This window comes from Entelurus aequoreus, linkage group LG02, assembly GCF_033978785.1.
Source record: "Entelurus aequoreus isolate RoL-2023_Sb linkage group LG02, RoL_Eaeq_v1.1, whole genome shotgun sequence".
In the NCBI taxonomy this organism is placed as follows: domain Eukaryota; kingdom Metazoa; phylum Chordata; class Actinopteri; order Syngnathiformes; family Syngnathidae; genus Entelurus; species Entelurus aequoreus.
The window spans coordinates 60561287-60579144 of record NC_084732.1 but is presented as its reverse complement, the minus strand read 5'-3'; the positions used below and the strand labels follow the sequence as shown (position 1 = coordinate 60579144).

The 17858-nt window shown below is 37.4% G+C and overlaps 1 protein-coding gene across 2 annotated transcripts in view; it reads right to left on the bottom strand.

The window, feature by feature from the left end:
• Window positions 1-4726: 4726 nt before the first annotated feature.
• The window catches only part of cars1 (cysteinyl-tRNA synthetase 1), a 49176-nt gene continuing 36044 nt past the window's right edge, over window positions 4727-17858 (bottom strand). For both annotated transcript variants that reach the window (XM_062030397.1, XM_062030402.1), the window contains 8 exons: window positions 17237-17426; window positions 16948-17016; window positions 16361-16442; window positions 15279-15359; window positions 14708-14775; window positions 10986-11045; window positions 10801-10884; window positions 4727-6179 (listed from right to left, as the gene is read on the bottom strand). In XM_062030397.1, the coding sequence (XP_061886381.1) occupies window positions 6054-6179; window positions 10801-10884; window positions 10986-11045; window positions 14708-14775; window positions 15279-15359; window positions 16361-16442; window positions 16948-17016; window positions 17237-17426 (760 nt within the window). In that variant the 3' untranslated portion in view covers window positions 4727-6053. The remainder of the gene's footprint in view (window positions 6180-10800; window positions 10885-10985; window positions 11046-14707; window positions 14776-15278; window positions 15360-16360; window positions 16443-16947; window positions 17017-17236; window positions 17427-17858) is intronic.

Sequence of the window (17858 nt, the reverse complement as noted above, 5' to 3'; positions counted from 1 at the left end):
AGAACTCATTAAGGACCTATGAAATACACAAAAAAGATTAAAGACAATATTTAAATCAAACAATTAAAAAACAACTCCTTATTTGAGCTATTGTCCACCTTTTCTCACCGTTACATGCACATTTGTCACATACAGTCGTGGTCAAATGTTTACATACACTTGTGAAGGACATAATGTCATGGCTGTCTTGAGTTTCAAATAATTTCTACAACTATTATTTTTTTGTGATAGGCCCAGAGTATAATACTACCACCACCATGCTTGACGGTAGGCATGGTGTTCATGGGATTAAAGCCCTAACCTTTTCCCCTCCAAACATATTGCTGGGTATTGTGGCCAAACAGCTCAATTTTTGTTTCATCTGACCACAGAACTTTCCTCCAGAGGTCTTATCTTTGTCCATGTGATCAGCAGCAAACTTTAGACGAGCCTTAAGGTGTCGCTTCTGGAGCAAGGGCTTCCTTCTTGCATGGTAGCCTCTCAGTCCATGGCGATGCAAAACACGCTTGACTGTGGACACTGACACTTGTGTTCCAGAAGCTTCCAATTCATTGTAGGCCTGCTTTTTGGTGATTCTCTGTTGACTCTTGATCATCCTGACCAATTTTCTCTCACCAGCAGGTGGTAGCTTGCGTTTTCTTCCTGATCGTGGCAGTGACAAAACTGTGCCATGCACTTTATACTTACGAACAATTGTCTGCACAGTTGCTCTTGGTACCTTAAGCTGCTTTGAAATGGCTCCAAGTGACTTTCCTGACTTGTTCAAGTCAATGATTCGTTTTTTCAGATTTGTGCGGAGTTCCTTTGACTTTCCCATTGTCGCGTTTGTAACCGAGTCTAATGACTGCATCACAAGAGCCCTATTTAAATGGGCTCAGAGAAGTCAACAGGTGTCGTCAATCATAATCACTCACATGAAGTTAAGAGGCCATGCCATGAAGCTAATTTGATACGATTGTAACTTTTCTACATCACCAAAATTGATAATGTATGTTGCTGTACGTATACTTTTGACCCAGCACATTTGTTCACATTTTCAGTAGACCCATTATAAATTCATAAAATAACCAAACTTCATGAATGTTTTTTGTGACAATCACTTTATCACAAAAAATAAGAGTTGTGGAAATGATTGGAAACTCAAGACAGCCATGACATTATGTCCTTCACAAGTGTATGTAAACTTTTGACCACGACTGTATGTCAAGCACACCAAAATCAACCACTCTCTCGGACTTCACAATAAAAACTATGTATGCTACATACGTGTTGCCTGACAGCATTGAACTAAATAATATTAATATACAGTATGTATAGATACAATACATATTCGAGCCAGATGAGGTGGTTCGGGAATCTGGTCAGGATGCCACCCGAACGCCTCCCTAGGGAGGTGTTTAGGGCACGTCCGACCGGTAGGAGGCCACAGGGAAGACCCAGGACACGTTGGGAAGACTATGTCTCCCGGCTGGCGTGGGAACACCTCGGGATACCCCGGGAGGAGCTGGACCAAATGGCTGGGGAGAGTGAAGTCTGGGCTTCCCTGCTTAGGCTGCTGCCCCCGCGACACGACCTTGGATAAGCGGAAGAAGATGGATGGATGGATATTCGATTTTATACCGATTTTGATACCATATATACAATACATAGATACAATATTGAAATAAGACGATCCTTGGTTAAACATTTTTTTTATCTCTATGCTTCTATTGCAGCCGTGTTTACTGTTAGAGTATTTTCACTTAAATTCATTATTGGGAAAAGGACATATCTTCAAATAAGACATGGACAAGTCACACCCTGACCTTTGATAAGGTTGCCAATACCGAGAATATATTTGTATTTATTATTCAGCATGCTGTTGATATTTTTAGATACACATCCTGTTTCCATTTTGGTGTGTTGACCTTTGCTCCAGCCCTCACATATCACACATTACACAGTGTTAGGATAATTGGAATTAATCCGTATATTCAGACATAGGATTACTGTGTAGTTCGATAGGAGTGTCATCAGATCTAGTTAAAAAAAAAAAGAAGTTTATTTTGAAAGTTACTTCCGTAACTGGTCAAGTTCACATTGATTGGAAGAGTTGAAGTACACTGTAGTAAGCTATTTATCGTATTATACAGACTATAAGCCGCTACATTTTTTCCGACCCTTTGCACCCTGCGGCTTATAAAATGGTGAGGCTAATTTATGGATTTTTCTTGGCTAACAGCCATAATATTTTGTATTTAACAAAATCTTAAAATACACTGAAAAGGTACGTCGTTTGTGGTATGGCACAATTCTTTGGGCGGGTTCACTCACTGTAGGTGCTGCGGGTTGAAAATGTACTTCCTGTTTTGTGCCTTGAACCAGAAGTATATCCCATTTTGTCTACACTTTGTCTATCACGTTTCTGCTCAAAATGATCCTTCATTCATCACTACTAGCAGCATTTGTTAGTTTTACAATATAACAAACAATTCATACTTACTAAACTGTCCCTTGTGTGATGTCTATATGAGTCATTTCATGCATGTTTGTACGTGGTATCCTAATTTATTCAAGCTAGCATCGTTAGCATTAGCATGGTGATTTGACAAAACTGAAACAATACAAAAATAATGCCGTAATACCAACAGACACTTATACAAGTGTCTGTTGGTATTACAACATTATTTTTTGTATTGTTTCAGTTTTGCCAATTCACCAAGACTAGGCTGACCATACGTCCTCTTTTCCCCGGACATGTCCTCTTTTGCGGGGGTGTCCGGGCGGGGTTTCTTAAATGCCTCAAATGTCCGGCATTTTGAATTAGGGTTGCGTGTATTTTCAATGTACGTTCAGGGTTGTTAAGAAGGGGTTTAAAAAAAAAAACTGAAGGTGCGCTTGTAGCAACATTCGTGAGGTAGGGGCAGAGACACAGAGTGAGAGAGCTAGTGAGTGGAGACACTGGAGAGAGACATGAGAACAAGAAATGCCTAAACGTAAATGCAACTTCACGGATGATTTGTGGGAAAAGTATTCGAGTTTTCATCCTGGCCGTGACACATGAAAAGCAGAATGCACTGTGTGCAAAGCAGGAACGTATGTATCTGTGGCAAATAAAGGGGCCAACGATCTACAAGCCCATATCAACACTACAAAGCACAAAACAGCTGTGCAGGGCGAGAGCTCGTCTGCTGTTTTTTGTTTACATTTAATTAACTTCTTTTAAAGCATTATTTATGTTTACATTATATACAAGAGGTTATTTTGAATATTTCTACCTCTGCACTTTTCCCCCCAAAACTGTGAATGTTACAGAATATAAGTGTGACTTATTTTGTTATACTGTCAACCAGTGTTGGCGTTAACGCACTTTTTGTGTCTTTTTAACGCATTGAAATCAGAAAGGACGCAGATTTTTTTTTTTTTTTTTTACCATTTGTGGCCCACAGCTAATGTTTTAAAGGCCCACGGCACATTCTAAAGATACTATTAAAATCAACAAAAACATAAAAGTGAAATAAAAAAGCTTAAAGGTGAAATGTAATTTAGAAAAAGTTGCAATGTTGACTAATAAAACAAAGCTGTTTTTTTTTTTCTTTCAAACGGTCATTGTTATGTTATTATGAATTATTGACCTATCAAAGGTTCCGATTACTTCACATCAAATATTCCACTTTGAAAAATATTTTTGGTGGAAGATTTTGCATATTTTGTGTGTTTGCCATAAAAAACAGTTTTGTTTGACAAAAAAGGGCGGAAAACAAACAAAAAAAAACAACATAAAAAAAACCTAAAACATTTTGAAATGAGGAATAGATCCGAAGTTGATGTAGACTCCAGAGATCTAAGCGTTAAATATAAAATGTACGTATGCCCTGGCACACCATTATCATCATTTCATGACCCAAGCAAAACACTTTTTACACTTTTATACTGAAATAAATACACCTACAACTTATTAAATAAAAACATAGAAAAAACTAGCAGCAGCGGTAAAGTTTAGATCCATGAAGGAAAGAAGAAAGTGAATGTTTATAACTGAATACATTTACATATGTAAATTTAATAAAACACATTTGTTTTCTTTTGTATTATCTTTTTTAATGAATTAAGTAACGTTTATGACCTTTTTCCAAAACACAATATAGAATGTGAGATAACAGGATAATGCATACATTTGTCATTTGTTTTCAAGACGCTTACAAAAAAGTGGGACCCAAAACATTTACTGTGGGACCCCATTTTTATGACTTGATGGGGTCCCTGGGACCCCATTTTGAAAATTCCTAGCACCAACACTGCTGTCTACAGAGGAGAAAAAATGCTTTATTTAAAAAAATGTATTATTTATAAAGCAAGTTCGAGTATCATTGGTAAATTTTCACCTAGTCCCGGCCTTGGCGTGCTGCCGCCTTGGCACGCACATATGTGTCCTCTTTTTGGGATTTCAGAATATGGTCAGCCTAACCAAGACACCATGGAGACTGGAGTTAAACTGCAGCTCCACTAGCTCTTTGATGACGACTTATGTTTGATCAGCCGTTTTACTACAGTGGGACTGGCACCATTTAAAAACAACTAAGGTATGTAAATAAACATTTGCAAAATTGTTCATGTTCCAGAGCAGCTAATACATGTACAAATATTTATTTCTTCTCAAATTTGGTGGGTGCGGCTTAAATACCGGTGTGCTCTTCAGCCCGGAATGTACAGTATATTTTCCATTTTGATTAAGGTAATACAAAAACAATGTTTGGTAGTATTTATTTAAACACCAGTTATTACATGGGGTAATTTTCCTACAATTATGGTCGATTAAGTAACACCAAAGTTCATTTCCAGTGAGAGATGGATGTCAAAACTGGCAGAAAACAGCCAATAAAAATAAAGCAACACTTTTTATCTTCTGGACACAAAGCAGTAGAAACAATCAACATGTGCTGTGATCTATTTTAAATCCAAAGTACGAAGATTCCCCCAGCATCTAAAACCCTTTTGTGGTCTTCTGACATTCATGCACTCTTCACAATGTGCCTGGGAAAGATGAAAAAAAAAAAACCTTAAAAAAAAAAAGGCACACAAAGAGAGGTTGCTCTAGCCCAACGATGTTCATCTAGAATGCACATCTAGAATGCACAAAGCATGTGTTGTCATGAAAATCAGCCACAAATTGTCCTGCACAACTCTCGCACTGAACAAAGCAAACATCATTGGATGTCTTTGCTGTGGCAACAATTCACAGATGACAATGTCACTCACATCGAAGAACAGTCCTGGAACTTTTCTGACACGCCTCATATGTATGATTATTACATTTGATATCTGCATTTAAAATTTTTTTTCTTCTTCAATAAACAATTTTTTTTTAATAAACATGTGTCTGACTACTACTACTACACAATTTTTAAGCTGTCATCTCAAGTAAACATTAAACATATATTTTTAATTACCTAGATCAAAATGACTAAATTGTCCCAATAGTCTGTTATCAATTGTGACATGATTCATTGACCAATTAATTGGATTGGAGAAGTCTGCGAGGAAGGATCAGATAAATTAATGATTAGGCCTTTTTTCTTCATGTAAAGAAATGTCGTTTCACATGGTTTATTTGAAAGGGTACGAATATTTTGTGTTCACATTTGTAAAAATTTCCAGGAATGTGTGTCTATATGTCCTGGAGAGCAGGGTTCCTTAACTATAGGGCCAAGGCCCATTGTGGCCCACGAGCGCACTCTATAGACAGCCGTCAAAACATATTTGTTTCTGGTACTCAGTTGAAATACACTTTTCCACCACTTGTGGCAGTAACGACAATTTTCATCCATCGAGTGGTAGGCCAAAGAAGTCTGTAATTATGTACTGTATCTGGAGTATCATTGTGGACGTTTGTGCAGTGTAAGTGGGTACTTTTTAGTAATGAATAATACGGTGAACCAGGACTTGTCGACATAAACGGGTTTCCTTGTACAATAGCTTGTCATAGAGCAGTAATAAAAACATGGTAAAACACATCGAGTTGTCCGTTGGGGCAACCATAAGTAAGAATGTAAGCTTTGACTGGAGGGTCAGGTTTAGTTGCCATTTTTGCTAATAAGATACTCATTGTGTAACTTCTCTTGTGCATCAAAAAGCTTGCGCAACTTTTTTGCTTGTCCTTTGCTGAGCTCCTTTCCTTCGGCATCATGAGTGGGGAAACCCTGGGGACAGATGGACGAATAAAAGTTTGAGTTTTTTGGGGTTTTTTCTAGGCAGAGGACTGGCAGGTGCTGCCCAAAGGCATCTATGCAGTTGGAAATTAGCGTCCTTTGTATATTCCGGCATATTTACACATCCTATATTTTATTACCTTTATCATGGTGCGTTGTCCATTTAAATAAATAAACAATGAACGATTAAAAATTGTAACACATTCTTTGAATTCATCTAATTCTTTCAAACCCGTTGATTAATTACCCCCCTCCCCCCGCCAGGAGGTTATGTAGTCTATCGGTCTACAGTTTGAAAAATTCTATAAATTGAGCGGATGTTAATGAAACCTTCAGGAAATGTCCGAATTAGGATAAGGAACAATTGATCAAATTTTCGGCCTGATCTGGATCATTTCTACTACAACACCTTACGTTTACACTTCTGTCTGTGTATGCTAGCAGCAGCGCAGAGACAAAAACAATTGATGACAGACAAAAGTTTTCACTCTCTATTCTTCCATAGATAGCTCAAAAAGTTGTGGGCACATTCTCATTGAACTTTCAGAAAATGTCAAAAATGGGATAAGGAACAAGTGATGGGGCTAATCTGCAGCACTGTCTGATTCAGAAATGTTTTAATAATGGGAGATACAACCTGGCGGAGGTCTGTGCTCTTCGAATGCTTTTCTAGCTAAACTTTTTATTCAGGTACCATGTATTACTTTCATTCTCAAATTATTTGTATTATTTAATTAAATATGGGTCACCCATTGTTATGGATGGAAATCGAAAACTGGTTCATGTTGAGAATTGGCACCCTTCTTGGGAACCCTTTGACAGTTAACAATTTCCTTATTGATTTCTGTGAGCATGCATAATGTCACCACGTATGCGACGAACAACAGCACAGACTTAGAATCATTCATGAGAAAGGAAGATGAGGCAACTTGCAATACTTGTAAAGTGAATATTGCATCAAATTGAGAAAATACTAGCAGAAACATTATGTGACATGTGATAACTTTGAATGAATGACTTGTTTGATAGAAGTGAATCACCACCAGCATCCATCCATCCATCCATTTTCTCCCGCTTATTCCCTTCGGGGTCGCGGGGGGCGCTGGAGCCTATCTCAGCTACAATCGGGCGGAAGGCGGGGTACACCCTGGACAAGTCGCCACCTCATCGCAGTCACCACCAGCAGTGACGGCAAAGTCAGCAAGTTGTCTGCTGTTAATACTCCAGGTGACCATAACAAACTAACACTGCCTATCACGTAAAAACAGGCTATTAACTGTAAACGTGAAATTAATGTTTTTCATGCGGAGACGGCGTCTTAACAGCAGTTTGCACGCCTCCTTCCTAATAGGTGTTGGCCCCAGCTGGAGACACTGTCAGTCAGAAATATCGCATATGCTTCCTTAAATAGCAGATATGCTTAATTTTTTGCAAAATAACGTTTGAAAAATTGTACAGTGCTACTTGACTAGAAATTACTTGTATTTGTCTTTGACTGAAATAGTTGTACATACTTTTGAACGTTCAGTATATATACTGTATATACAAACAAAAATGTATTTCTATTTGAAAAAAGACAAACGCATTATTTTATATTTTTGTCTAATTGTCATTTTTCAAAGAATAATGTATGTTGTATTTTGTTTATTATGATTATCCATACATACATGTTCTACCGCTTGTCCCTTTCGGGGTTGCGGAGCCTATCTCAGCTATATAATAGTTATTTTCAAAATGTATTTTTTTCTGGCACCGCATTGAGGCTGTGGGGTTTTTAAGACCTCACTGTTGTGTTTGTATATCAACTAAACAAAGTTGATGCTGACCAACTTGTTCATTATTATTTAATCCAAATGAGAATCGATAAAGAACAAAAGAGTTAAGCGAAATCGAAAGTGGAATAGGAATCGTAAAAATCTTATCAATTCCCATGCATTAAGGAGTGATGGTGGGTTCCAGGGCAGAACTAGTTGAGAACCACTGATTTAGGGTACCTAGGACCTAAATATTTGTTCAAGTGCAACTAGGGTTTGGCAATGTGATGTGACCAGACTCATATCCAAACAATAAATACAAATAAATTAAATTGAAAACATTTGTAACAAAAGCAATTAGAAATATGTTAATCTGATTTGTTTTATGTACTCATTGGTTATCAACTTTTCTCTTAATTTTTTATCATTGGCATTTTTAAATATAACATTTTCACACCGGTGGACTGTAAAGATTGGCCCTATGTCTTGCCAAATTGTTCACCGGGTAGCCATCACTCCGCATGGACTTCTTTCCTTAAGGTTGCTAAAATATCGTGAATGAAACAAAGATACAATATATGAATCACCTAAAGCAAAAGTTCCCTGATGCTGAAGATGTAATAAATGATGTGCAGTCCAGAAGTGCCCATATACTGTAGATGGTTATCGTTTTACCTTGTTACTAATTACGTTTAGGTCTCTTGGGAGCGCTCTAATAAATAAATTAAACATGAAAATTTGGTCCGTAAATACAAGATCCAATCAAGAACTACTTTGAGCATGTGCAGCGCTAACGGGAAAGGATAAAAGAAGGCGCTTGTGGTGGCGGTTGGCCAAAGAAAAGAAAAAACATTATCATTTAAGTGAAAATAATCATAAAAACCCCAATGAATATATACGCTCACCAATATTGACCGCATTTTTGGTCTCAACCACTCGACCATCATCAAGAAAAAAGATGGCATCTTTAAACATGTTAAATGATCTGTTGCTCTGAAAGCAAAAGTAATAAATACGCAGGGTAGTGCTCTATTATTAAGGCGGAAAGGTTGCTAGTGCTTTGTTGAGATGTGACTCACGTGAAGGACTCGTGTCTTTTGAAAGGCTCTTTTTTGTAAATGATAAACGATTTGCAGTTGCAATCGGTTTGCCATTTAAAAATAAATTTAAAAAATAATCTTTTTAAAAGTACTTAGCGGTTGCATTTAATGTTTTCACTTGAGTTGCATGTTCAGAAACTGTAGCCTACTTTAAGAAGTGTATTTTTTTAAAAATTTATTTATTTATTTTTGCTATTAAATTTTAAATACCTATGCTCAACGTGCATCAATCAATCAATGTTTACTTACCGTATTTTTCGGACTATAAGTCGCAATTTTTTTCATAGTTTGGCCGGGGGTGCGACTTATACTCAGGAGCGACTTATGTGTGAAATTATTAACACATTACCGTAAAATAGCAAATAATATTATTTAGCTCATTCACGTAGAGACTAGACCTATAAGATTTCATGAGATTTAGCAATTAGGAGTGACAGATTGTTTGGTAAACGTATAGCATGTTCTATATGTTATAGTTATTTGAATGACTCTTACCATAATATAAATGATAAAATGATAAATGTGTTACTTTAACATACGAGGCACGTTCTCAGTTGGTTATTTATGCCTCATATAACGTATAACTTATTAAGCCTGTTGTTCACTATTCTTTATTTATTTTAAATTGCCTTTCAAATGTCTATTCTTGGTGTTGTGTTTTATAAAATAAATTTCCCCCAAAAATGCGACTTATACTCCAGTGCGACTTATAAATGTTTTTTTCCTTCTTTGTTATGCATTTTCGGCAGGTGCGACTTATACTCCGGAGCAACTTATACTCCGAAAAATACGGTATATAGCCCTAAATCACGAGTGTCTCAAAGGGCTGCACAAGCCACAACGACATCCTCGGCTCGGATCCCACATCAGGGCAAGGAAAAACTCAACCCAATGGGATACAATGAGAAACCTTGGAGGACCCCCCCGCCCCCCGGGCAACTGGTGCAATGGACAATGGACTTGCATCATGTTCTATTATAGTTTAAAATGACAGTTTAACAGAAACTTTATTTTTGTCTTTTTTTTAATAAAGACATCGTGGCGACTTGTCCAGGGTGTACCCCGCCTACCGCCCGAATGCAGCTGAGATAGGCTCCAGCAACCCCCTGCGACCCCAAAAGGGACAAGCGGTAGAAAATGGATGGATGGATGGATCTTAAAATAACACATTATAGAGCTGTAATTATAATACAATAACGTGACATTTTAACAGCTCCTCAAGATCCAGATCCCTTCAACGAGCCATAAACCCAATCTGTAGTGCTTTAGCTGAAAGAGCAGAATCAACACTGTATCCTGGTGAACTTTATGTTGATTCAAGAGAATGATATACTGTTTAAAAAGTGGAGGGAAAGAAGTTAGGTATCTATGGATAATATGAGATTGTAAAATGGATAAAGCTAAGGAATTGTTAAGTTTAATTTTTTATTATGGTTTTATCAAATGTTTTTATCAAAATTATTGAATTGCATGTCTTTCATGCGTTCTGTGTAACAGTAGGTATGAGACCAATTAATATTTTGTTTGTAGGAATTGAGAACCACTGTGCAGAAGTGTATTAGATGAGAAAACAAACTTTAATATGGACTTGCTATTTTATAATTGTTTCCACAGATTTGATTATTAATTTGCTTTTGTAATACCTTAGTTACATTTGAAAATAGCTTTTATAGACACCTTGTATTGTGTCTTACAAATGTTGATTACCTTCAGTGATAAATATTGTCAAGACTCTTAGATATCAAGATAATGTGTTACCGTTTCATCAAATTTTGAGTATTTGTCCGTTTCTGGGAGAAACATTTTGCCAGGAGGGATCTTCATTTTTTCAAGCTTTGCCATCTGCAAAACAAAATTTAAGGACAAACAAACCAGGAATCATCACAGATGGATTAGCTGTAAAAAAAACACACAAAAACATTTCATTAGGGGTGAACTCTGACCTCCTGTTCTTCTTTCTTTTTGGCAGCCTCCACTTTTTTCCTTTGCTTCTCTTCATCCAGCTGCAAACATAACAGTAATCACATTTAACCTCGTGTTCGAAAGAATCCATGATATACTTCCAAATGCATTGCATGAATTGCTATATTTCTCACCATTTAAGCACTGAAAATGAACAGGTGGCTGGTTTCTAGTTCCAGTAACCCGTTTTCATGTTAACATACACTCCGATACTGACAATTTTAAGAGCAGAAGAAGTTTAGAAATGTGTGAGAAATGTGTTTCTGGGTGCTTATTGAGACTTTGAATGCATACAATATTCACAAGTCATAAAATGGAACTTGAAAGGGCACGTGATTTCGCAATGCATTGTGGGTCTGCGGTCACCATTTCTGCTGGTTAACGCTTTTGTTTACATGGCTGTACTGTATCTGCAGTACTGCGGGAGAGGGAGCAATTAACTGGATGAAAATGTATTCTACAAACTGGACCCTGTTCCAAAGGGCTGCTACCAAACGAAAAAATATGTAAAATTGTTGGAAATAATTTTATGGATAAAATCATTTCATAAGCAGGTTTACCTGAAATTATCACGTTTAAAATACTTTGATCACAGCGCTTCTTTTTCGAAAATATTTATTTTTGTGCTTACTGACGAGTGACTTAACAGACTACATGCTTTTTTACAAAATAGCGTACATTGTTTGTAGCCCGTAGGTGGCTTAGCTAACGGTAATGCTAACAGCCTTCTACATCTACATCTGAAACAGAATTACAGTTTTATTCAGAAATGCAGTGAACACACCAATATGTGCAAGGTGAGTGTTAAAAGCGATGTTCTGTCGTCTCTTTGTTAGCTCACTAAACCAAGTTCTTTGGCTTTGCTTCCACGCTGGACATGAGAAAAAGCTCACCTAATCGTTTTTTTTCCCTGAGGTGATCAAGTGAACAATCGTGGCAGTTAATTATGCAGCAAGTTCACACCATGCTTTGAACTTCTTAAAGAGAAAAATTGATCTTTAGGGAATAAGCTAATAAGATGCCCATACTGTAAAACCCACAATGCATTACTTTCAAGTCCTATTAATAGCAGCCTGTTGGTACATTTTAGCACTGCTGCCCCCTAGCTGGAGGTTTGTGTATTGTTCAAGCATTTATAAAGAAGCTAATACTTGAAGTCCTTCTGGCTCAGTCTCACGGCCCTCCTGACACCTCATCGTCATTCCGCCCTCCTCCGGTGGGGCCCGCCAACACAACACTGGCTTAGGCTATTTGCTCAACAAGTCAGGTTGTGTGTCAGATGGGCAATTTCCACAGGTGGGATGCGGACACCCTGGAAATGCTGACAAACCGAATACTGATGTGGGTGAGTTTAGTTAGAAGGTAAAAAGAAGCACAGGGTGCCATTGAAGCTCGAACCGCTACTGGGCATGCTGCTTTTCTATAGAATGTAAAACTTTTTTTTTTAAACTGTTGTCAATTTTGACATTGAGCTCCTTGTTAGAGAACAGTGAGTCGTGCAAAAAGTAGCGAAACATTAAAGTGGCAGTAGAATAGAAATATAAGTTGACCTCAAATGCTTAATTGTGTTTCATTGGCCCTGCGATGAGGTGGCGACTTGTCCAGGGTGTACCCCGCCTTCCGCCCGATTGTAGCTGAGATAGGCTCCAGCGTCCCCCGCGACCCCGAAAGGAATAAACGGTAGAAAATGGTTGGATGGATGAATCCATTAAACCATATCCAATTGTATTTACAATCCGCAAATTATGTGAAAATACCATCGAATCATCACAAATCGTCACAATTTTAGACAGCCATTTTGAATAATCCGCTCCGAATGTCTTCAGCAATTTTCGTAGATTGATGTCACAGGAGAAATGCTTCTGCACTCTGACCATATCAGCAGATCAGTTATACTGGAAATAAGCAAATAAAAACTCTGCAAACCGAGTCAATGGGGGCTCTCTATACTGCCCACAAAACCCTCAAAATAACCATCCAAAACCGCAAACAATACTCAAAGTGCATATTGTAACCTGAATGTTAACCATATATTAATGATATTATTATTATAAGCACTAACACAGATTAACTACCGGTACTTTTTAGCGGCACAATGATAACAGACAGCTAAGTAGCCCTCTGCTGCTTTACTGGGAGCTAATCAGTGTTCTGCTGCTTCCGCATCTTGGCTCATCGAAATCAAATCATAATCATACCGCTCATCTGAATAGGAGGATTAAGCCATAAATCTAGAAGGTGTTCATCTGTGACATTCAATTTATACCCAGAAATTGAGACAGACACACAACCGAAGAATGTGTCTGTAGGGAGAAACTTCCTTGTGGATTATGAATAATTATTCATCTAAACGAGAAGGTATGGACATCCTGTCAGTCATCATCGAAGTAAGAGCAGACATCGTACAGTAAGCGATCGTTTTATTATGTTTATATTTTGTATTTTTTGATTAGCCCTTAGCAATTGTGCTGCATGATGCTTAGTGTTTCACACACCGCTTCTAAAACTTGTAGCTCATTCTCCTTGTATGCGGGATCAAAACTTTAAGGTTCAGGATCATAATTTCCCCCAAAGTAATCGTTGTTGGCTCTCACAAAGTCTGCATGATTAGCATTGTTGTTGATGGGGAAGGGATCTGTGGCTCCTACCTCTAAGTCACGGATCAAGGGACTGGCTAGCTCATTATCTCTCAAAATTAGAGATGTCCGATAATATCGAACTGCCGATATCGGCCGATAAATGCTTTAAAATGTAATATCGGAAATTATCGGTATCTGTTTCAAAAAGTAAAATTTATGACTTTTTAAAACGCCGCTGTGTACACAGACGTAGGGAGAAGTACAGAGCGCCAATTAACCTTAAAGGAACTGCCTTTGCGTGCCGGCCTAATCACAGAACTACGGCTTTTCACACACACAAGTGAATGCATGCATACTTGGTCAACAGCCATACAGGTCACACTGAGGGTTGCCGTATAAACAACTTTAACACGGTTACAAATATAATATGCGCCACACTGTGAACCCACACCAAACAAGAATGACAAACACATTTCGGGAGAACATCCGCACCGTAACACAACAGAACAAATACCCAGAACCCCTTGCAGCACTAACTCCTCCGGAACGCTACAATATACCCCGCTCCCCCCCTCCCCCCCTCCCCCACCTCAACCTCCTCATGCTCTCTCAGGGAGAGCATGTCCCAAATTCCAAGCTGCTGTTTTGAGGCATGTTAAAAAAAATTATGCACTTTGTGACTTCAATAATAAATATGGCAGTGCCATGTTGGCATTTTTTTCCATAACATGAGTTGATTTATTTTGGAAAACCTTGTTACATTGTTTAATGCTTTCAGCGGGGCATCACAACAAAATTAGGCATAAGAATGTGTTAATTCCACAACTGTATTTATCGTTATCGGTTGATATCGGTATCGGTAATTAAGAGTTGGACAATATCGGAATATTGGATATCGGCAAAAAAGCCATTATCGGACATCTCTACTCAAAATGGCTCAGGAATCTCTGTGAGAGTGATACTATTTTGATCATATCGATTTACTCGCAAATATAGAGGCAACTCGTTTTTATATTTTACTGGAACTTTTAACAGTAGCACATGTACAATTCAAAGTTAAAAGAAGGTTACTGGTATATTAAAAGCAGCTGTAATTCTGAACAAATACCAGCACCTCCCCTTACCATCTTCTTCTCATCCTTTTCCTTCATTAATGTCTCCTTATCCACCAGTTTCACCACTGTCGGCAGTCCTGCAAATACACCGCAATCCCAACAGGACAAAAATTAAGATCACAAGCGCTCTGATAATCTTGTGATCATGTTCATCTGGGAAGTATCTGGTGTGAAAAAATGTTAAGTGATTATATGTAAACAATAACTTATTTCCAGTACACGTTTTGTTTACAAATTCTCAACTAAAACAATTGTGTTCACTTGTGTTGTGTTTTAATAATGTGACGTTGCACCAAGCATTAACTAGCTGTTAGGATGCACATGACTGAGATCACTATCCTGCTATGTGTTGCTACCTACTACCTCATTCTTGTCAGAGAACATAAGAAACAAAGAAAAGAAAAGAAAAACAGGAACCAGGAAAAGTTTGCAGAAAAGTCTGCTTGCCAAAAATTGACCTATTGTTCACTTACAGTATAAGCCAACGATTATTCCAATCATGAAATTATGAAATACAGCTGATAAACCCTGATAAGAGGGCTAGAAATGACAAAATAATGGAGGTCATATAGGATATTACCCTCATGATCTTCCAGTCGGACACCTAGCTCTGGTAATGTATCATCACGAACACTGTCACAGAGTTCAAGCAACTCCATCACTAAAGGAAATACAGAACAAATATTTACATAATTATTATGAATACCACTTTCAACGTTAAACAATAAATCAAAGGACATCAGCATGGTATATGTGTAATTTTTTTTTTAGGTACCCTTTTATTAAAGAAAATCCCTGACAAAAAGAATACATGCAAATTGAACTAATTGCTCTTGAATAATACTATAATGAAACTTATTCTCCGGACATAAAAACAATTGCAACTAGACCAGTGGGTCTTAAACTTTTTTCCATCAAGTACCACCGTGATGACCTACATTAAAATACAGTAGCATAGTGGGCCTTAGTATTCATTTAAACAAGACAGAGGTTTTAGCAAACAAGTATATGTAATATTTGGCCACTGTAACATTACACACAGTTTAAACAGTAACACGGTTTACATATTGGAAAATAAATCACTAATCACTTAAGAGATGATTTGGCGTAACACTAGATGGAGCCCACGTACCACTATAGGTACTGTACACATACCACAGTTTGATATTTGCTGAACTAGACTGTTCAGCTTGTCCTTGAAGCCATTTTACCTCTAGTCCAAAAAAGTTAATGAAATAACACTCAAAGACGAGATTGGACAACTCAATTCCAACATAGTTATCTTCCAAGGTTGAGGCAGCCTCTCAACCAAAAAACATTCACTTTTATGAGCTGCATAAATAATTTTAACATGAGCCAGTGTCCAATGCAGTGCACATTTACATTGCGTAAAGAATGCTATATTATTTTCAGAAATTAGTAACTGACAAAAGTAATAGACCAAAAACAAGTGTACCACAGAGAAAACTGGTTCTCAAAATAAGAATAGTGATCAGCAATCAGCTTAGACATCTAGGGATAATAATAGTCTAACATAAGCAGCTTTTTACCATCTGAAAAACATTGCCAAAATAGTTAATAACCTTTGTTAATTTTAAGTTATTTCAGTGACCATTGTGAGTTGTTTTTGTGTTAATAGAAGAATGTGTGTGTGTGTCTTACCCTTCTGCTGTTTGGCAATTTTTCGCACTTCCTCTCTGAACTCAGAGAGGACTGTGAGGTAAGGCATAACTACGCTCTCCAGCTAGAGAAAACAGGAATAGCACTATCAGTGTCTCTTGAGCATAGATTAGCAAAAAATAATTATACCTCAATTTTAAACGCTGTTTGTGGCACCTGTCAGTGGAATGACATTTTATGTAAAAATACTCAAATACACTAATGTTTTGATACTTACACTGTTCATTTGCGATGCATTAGCTGAACTGCAAAGTTGGGTATCAATGATATTAGGTATTTCAGTAAAGAAACTGATTACCACTAATCAAAAAGATAAATGTAACACTTCTGTTTTTGCACCCATCTTTCATAAGGTAACTTTAAGGATCAAAAAGTGTTTTGACATACGCAAAAGGCCCATTTCTCTCAAATATTGTTTATAAATCTGTCAAGATAAGTTAACCCATCCACCTCACAGGTGTGGCATATCAAGATGCTGATTGAAAATCATTATTTTGCCTCAGGCTGGTCATCATGAAAAGCCACACAAAATGCAAGACATAAAAACAACACATGTGGTTGTTTCTTACTTCAACATTCTGTCCTTGTCCTCCCACTGGGAACCCTATAGGCTCTGGTCCTTCAATAGCACCGAATATCTACAAGACAACAAATGTTATTGAGAGGGTGTCGTATATTCCAATAATCACATCCACTGTCATTTATCTGACAGTAATATAGGGAAGCAGGATAAAGATTTTCTTCACAAAATGCCTGGGATAATTGCGGAAACAAACAGAATTTTGTACATTCATGTAAAATTTCCGTTGTTAAAAGAAAAAAAACTATTGGGCTATTGCGAGAGGCAAATCTTCTCACCTTTAGTATGTTGGTCAGATACACAGCAATACTTTCCATCAGCATGCGGTTGGGTCTAAGCTTGGCATTCTTTTTGTTGGCGGTGTAGCTGTTGCACTGACCAACCAGCTGCCTCATCTCCTCCATGGCTGTGCGGGTATCAATGTTGTCACACAGAGCCTTATGGATGGCTGACTTCTTGATGTAGAAACTGGATAACATGTGAAATAGCTTTTTTATTGTTTTCAAATTGTGATACAAGTAACCAGCTTCTTATGTACAGTAGCCTTAGGTAGGCTACAACTTATAGAAGTAATAAATTACAACGAACAATGACAAACTTAGAATACAATATATTAACTAATTATCTGTAATATTGATTGATATCACCTAGAGCAGTGGAGTCCAAAGTCTGACCCCTTTTGCCCATTTGTTGGTCCGTGGCATAAATATTTTTCAAATTAGAACATTACCAAGGATAATTAGGGCCACACAAACAATGCACGCAAGATTTGAGAAAAAAAGTTGTGTGAAATGTAAAAAAAATAAAACAAACATTTGATAATAAATAATACAGCAGTATTTTAATTTACGAAGTCAAATATTTCTATGACCGAGCTAATAGAAAACAACTGTATCTTAA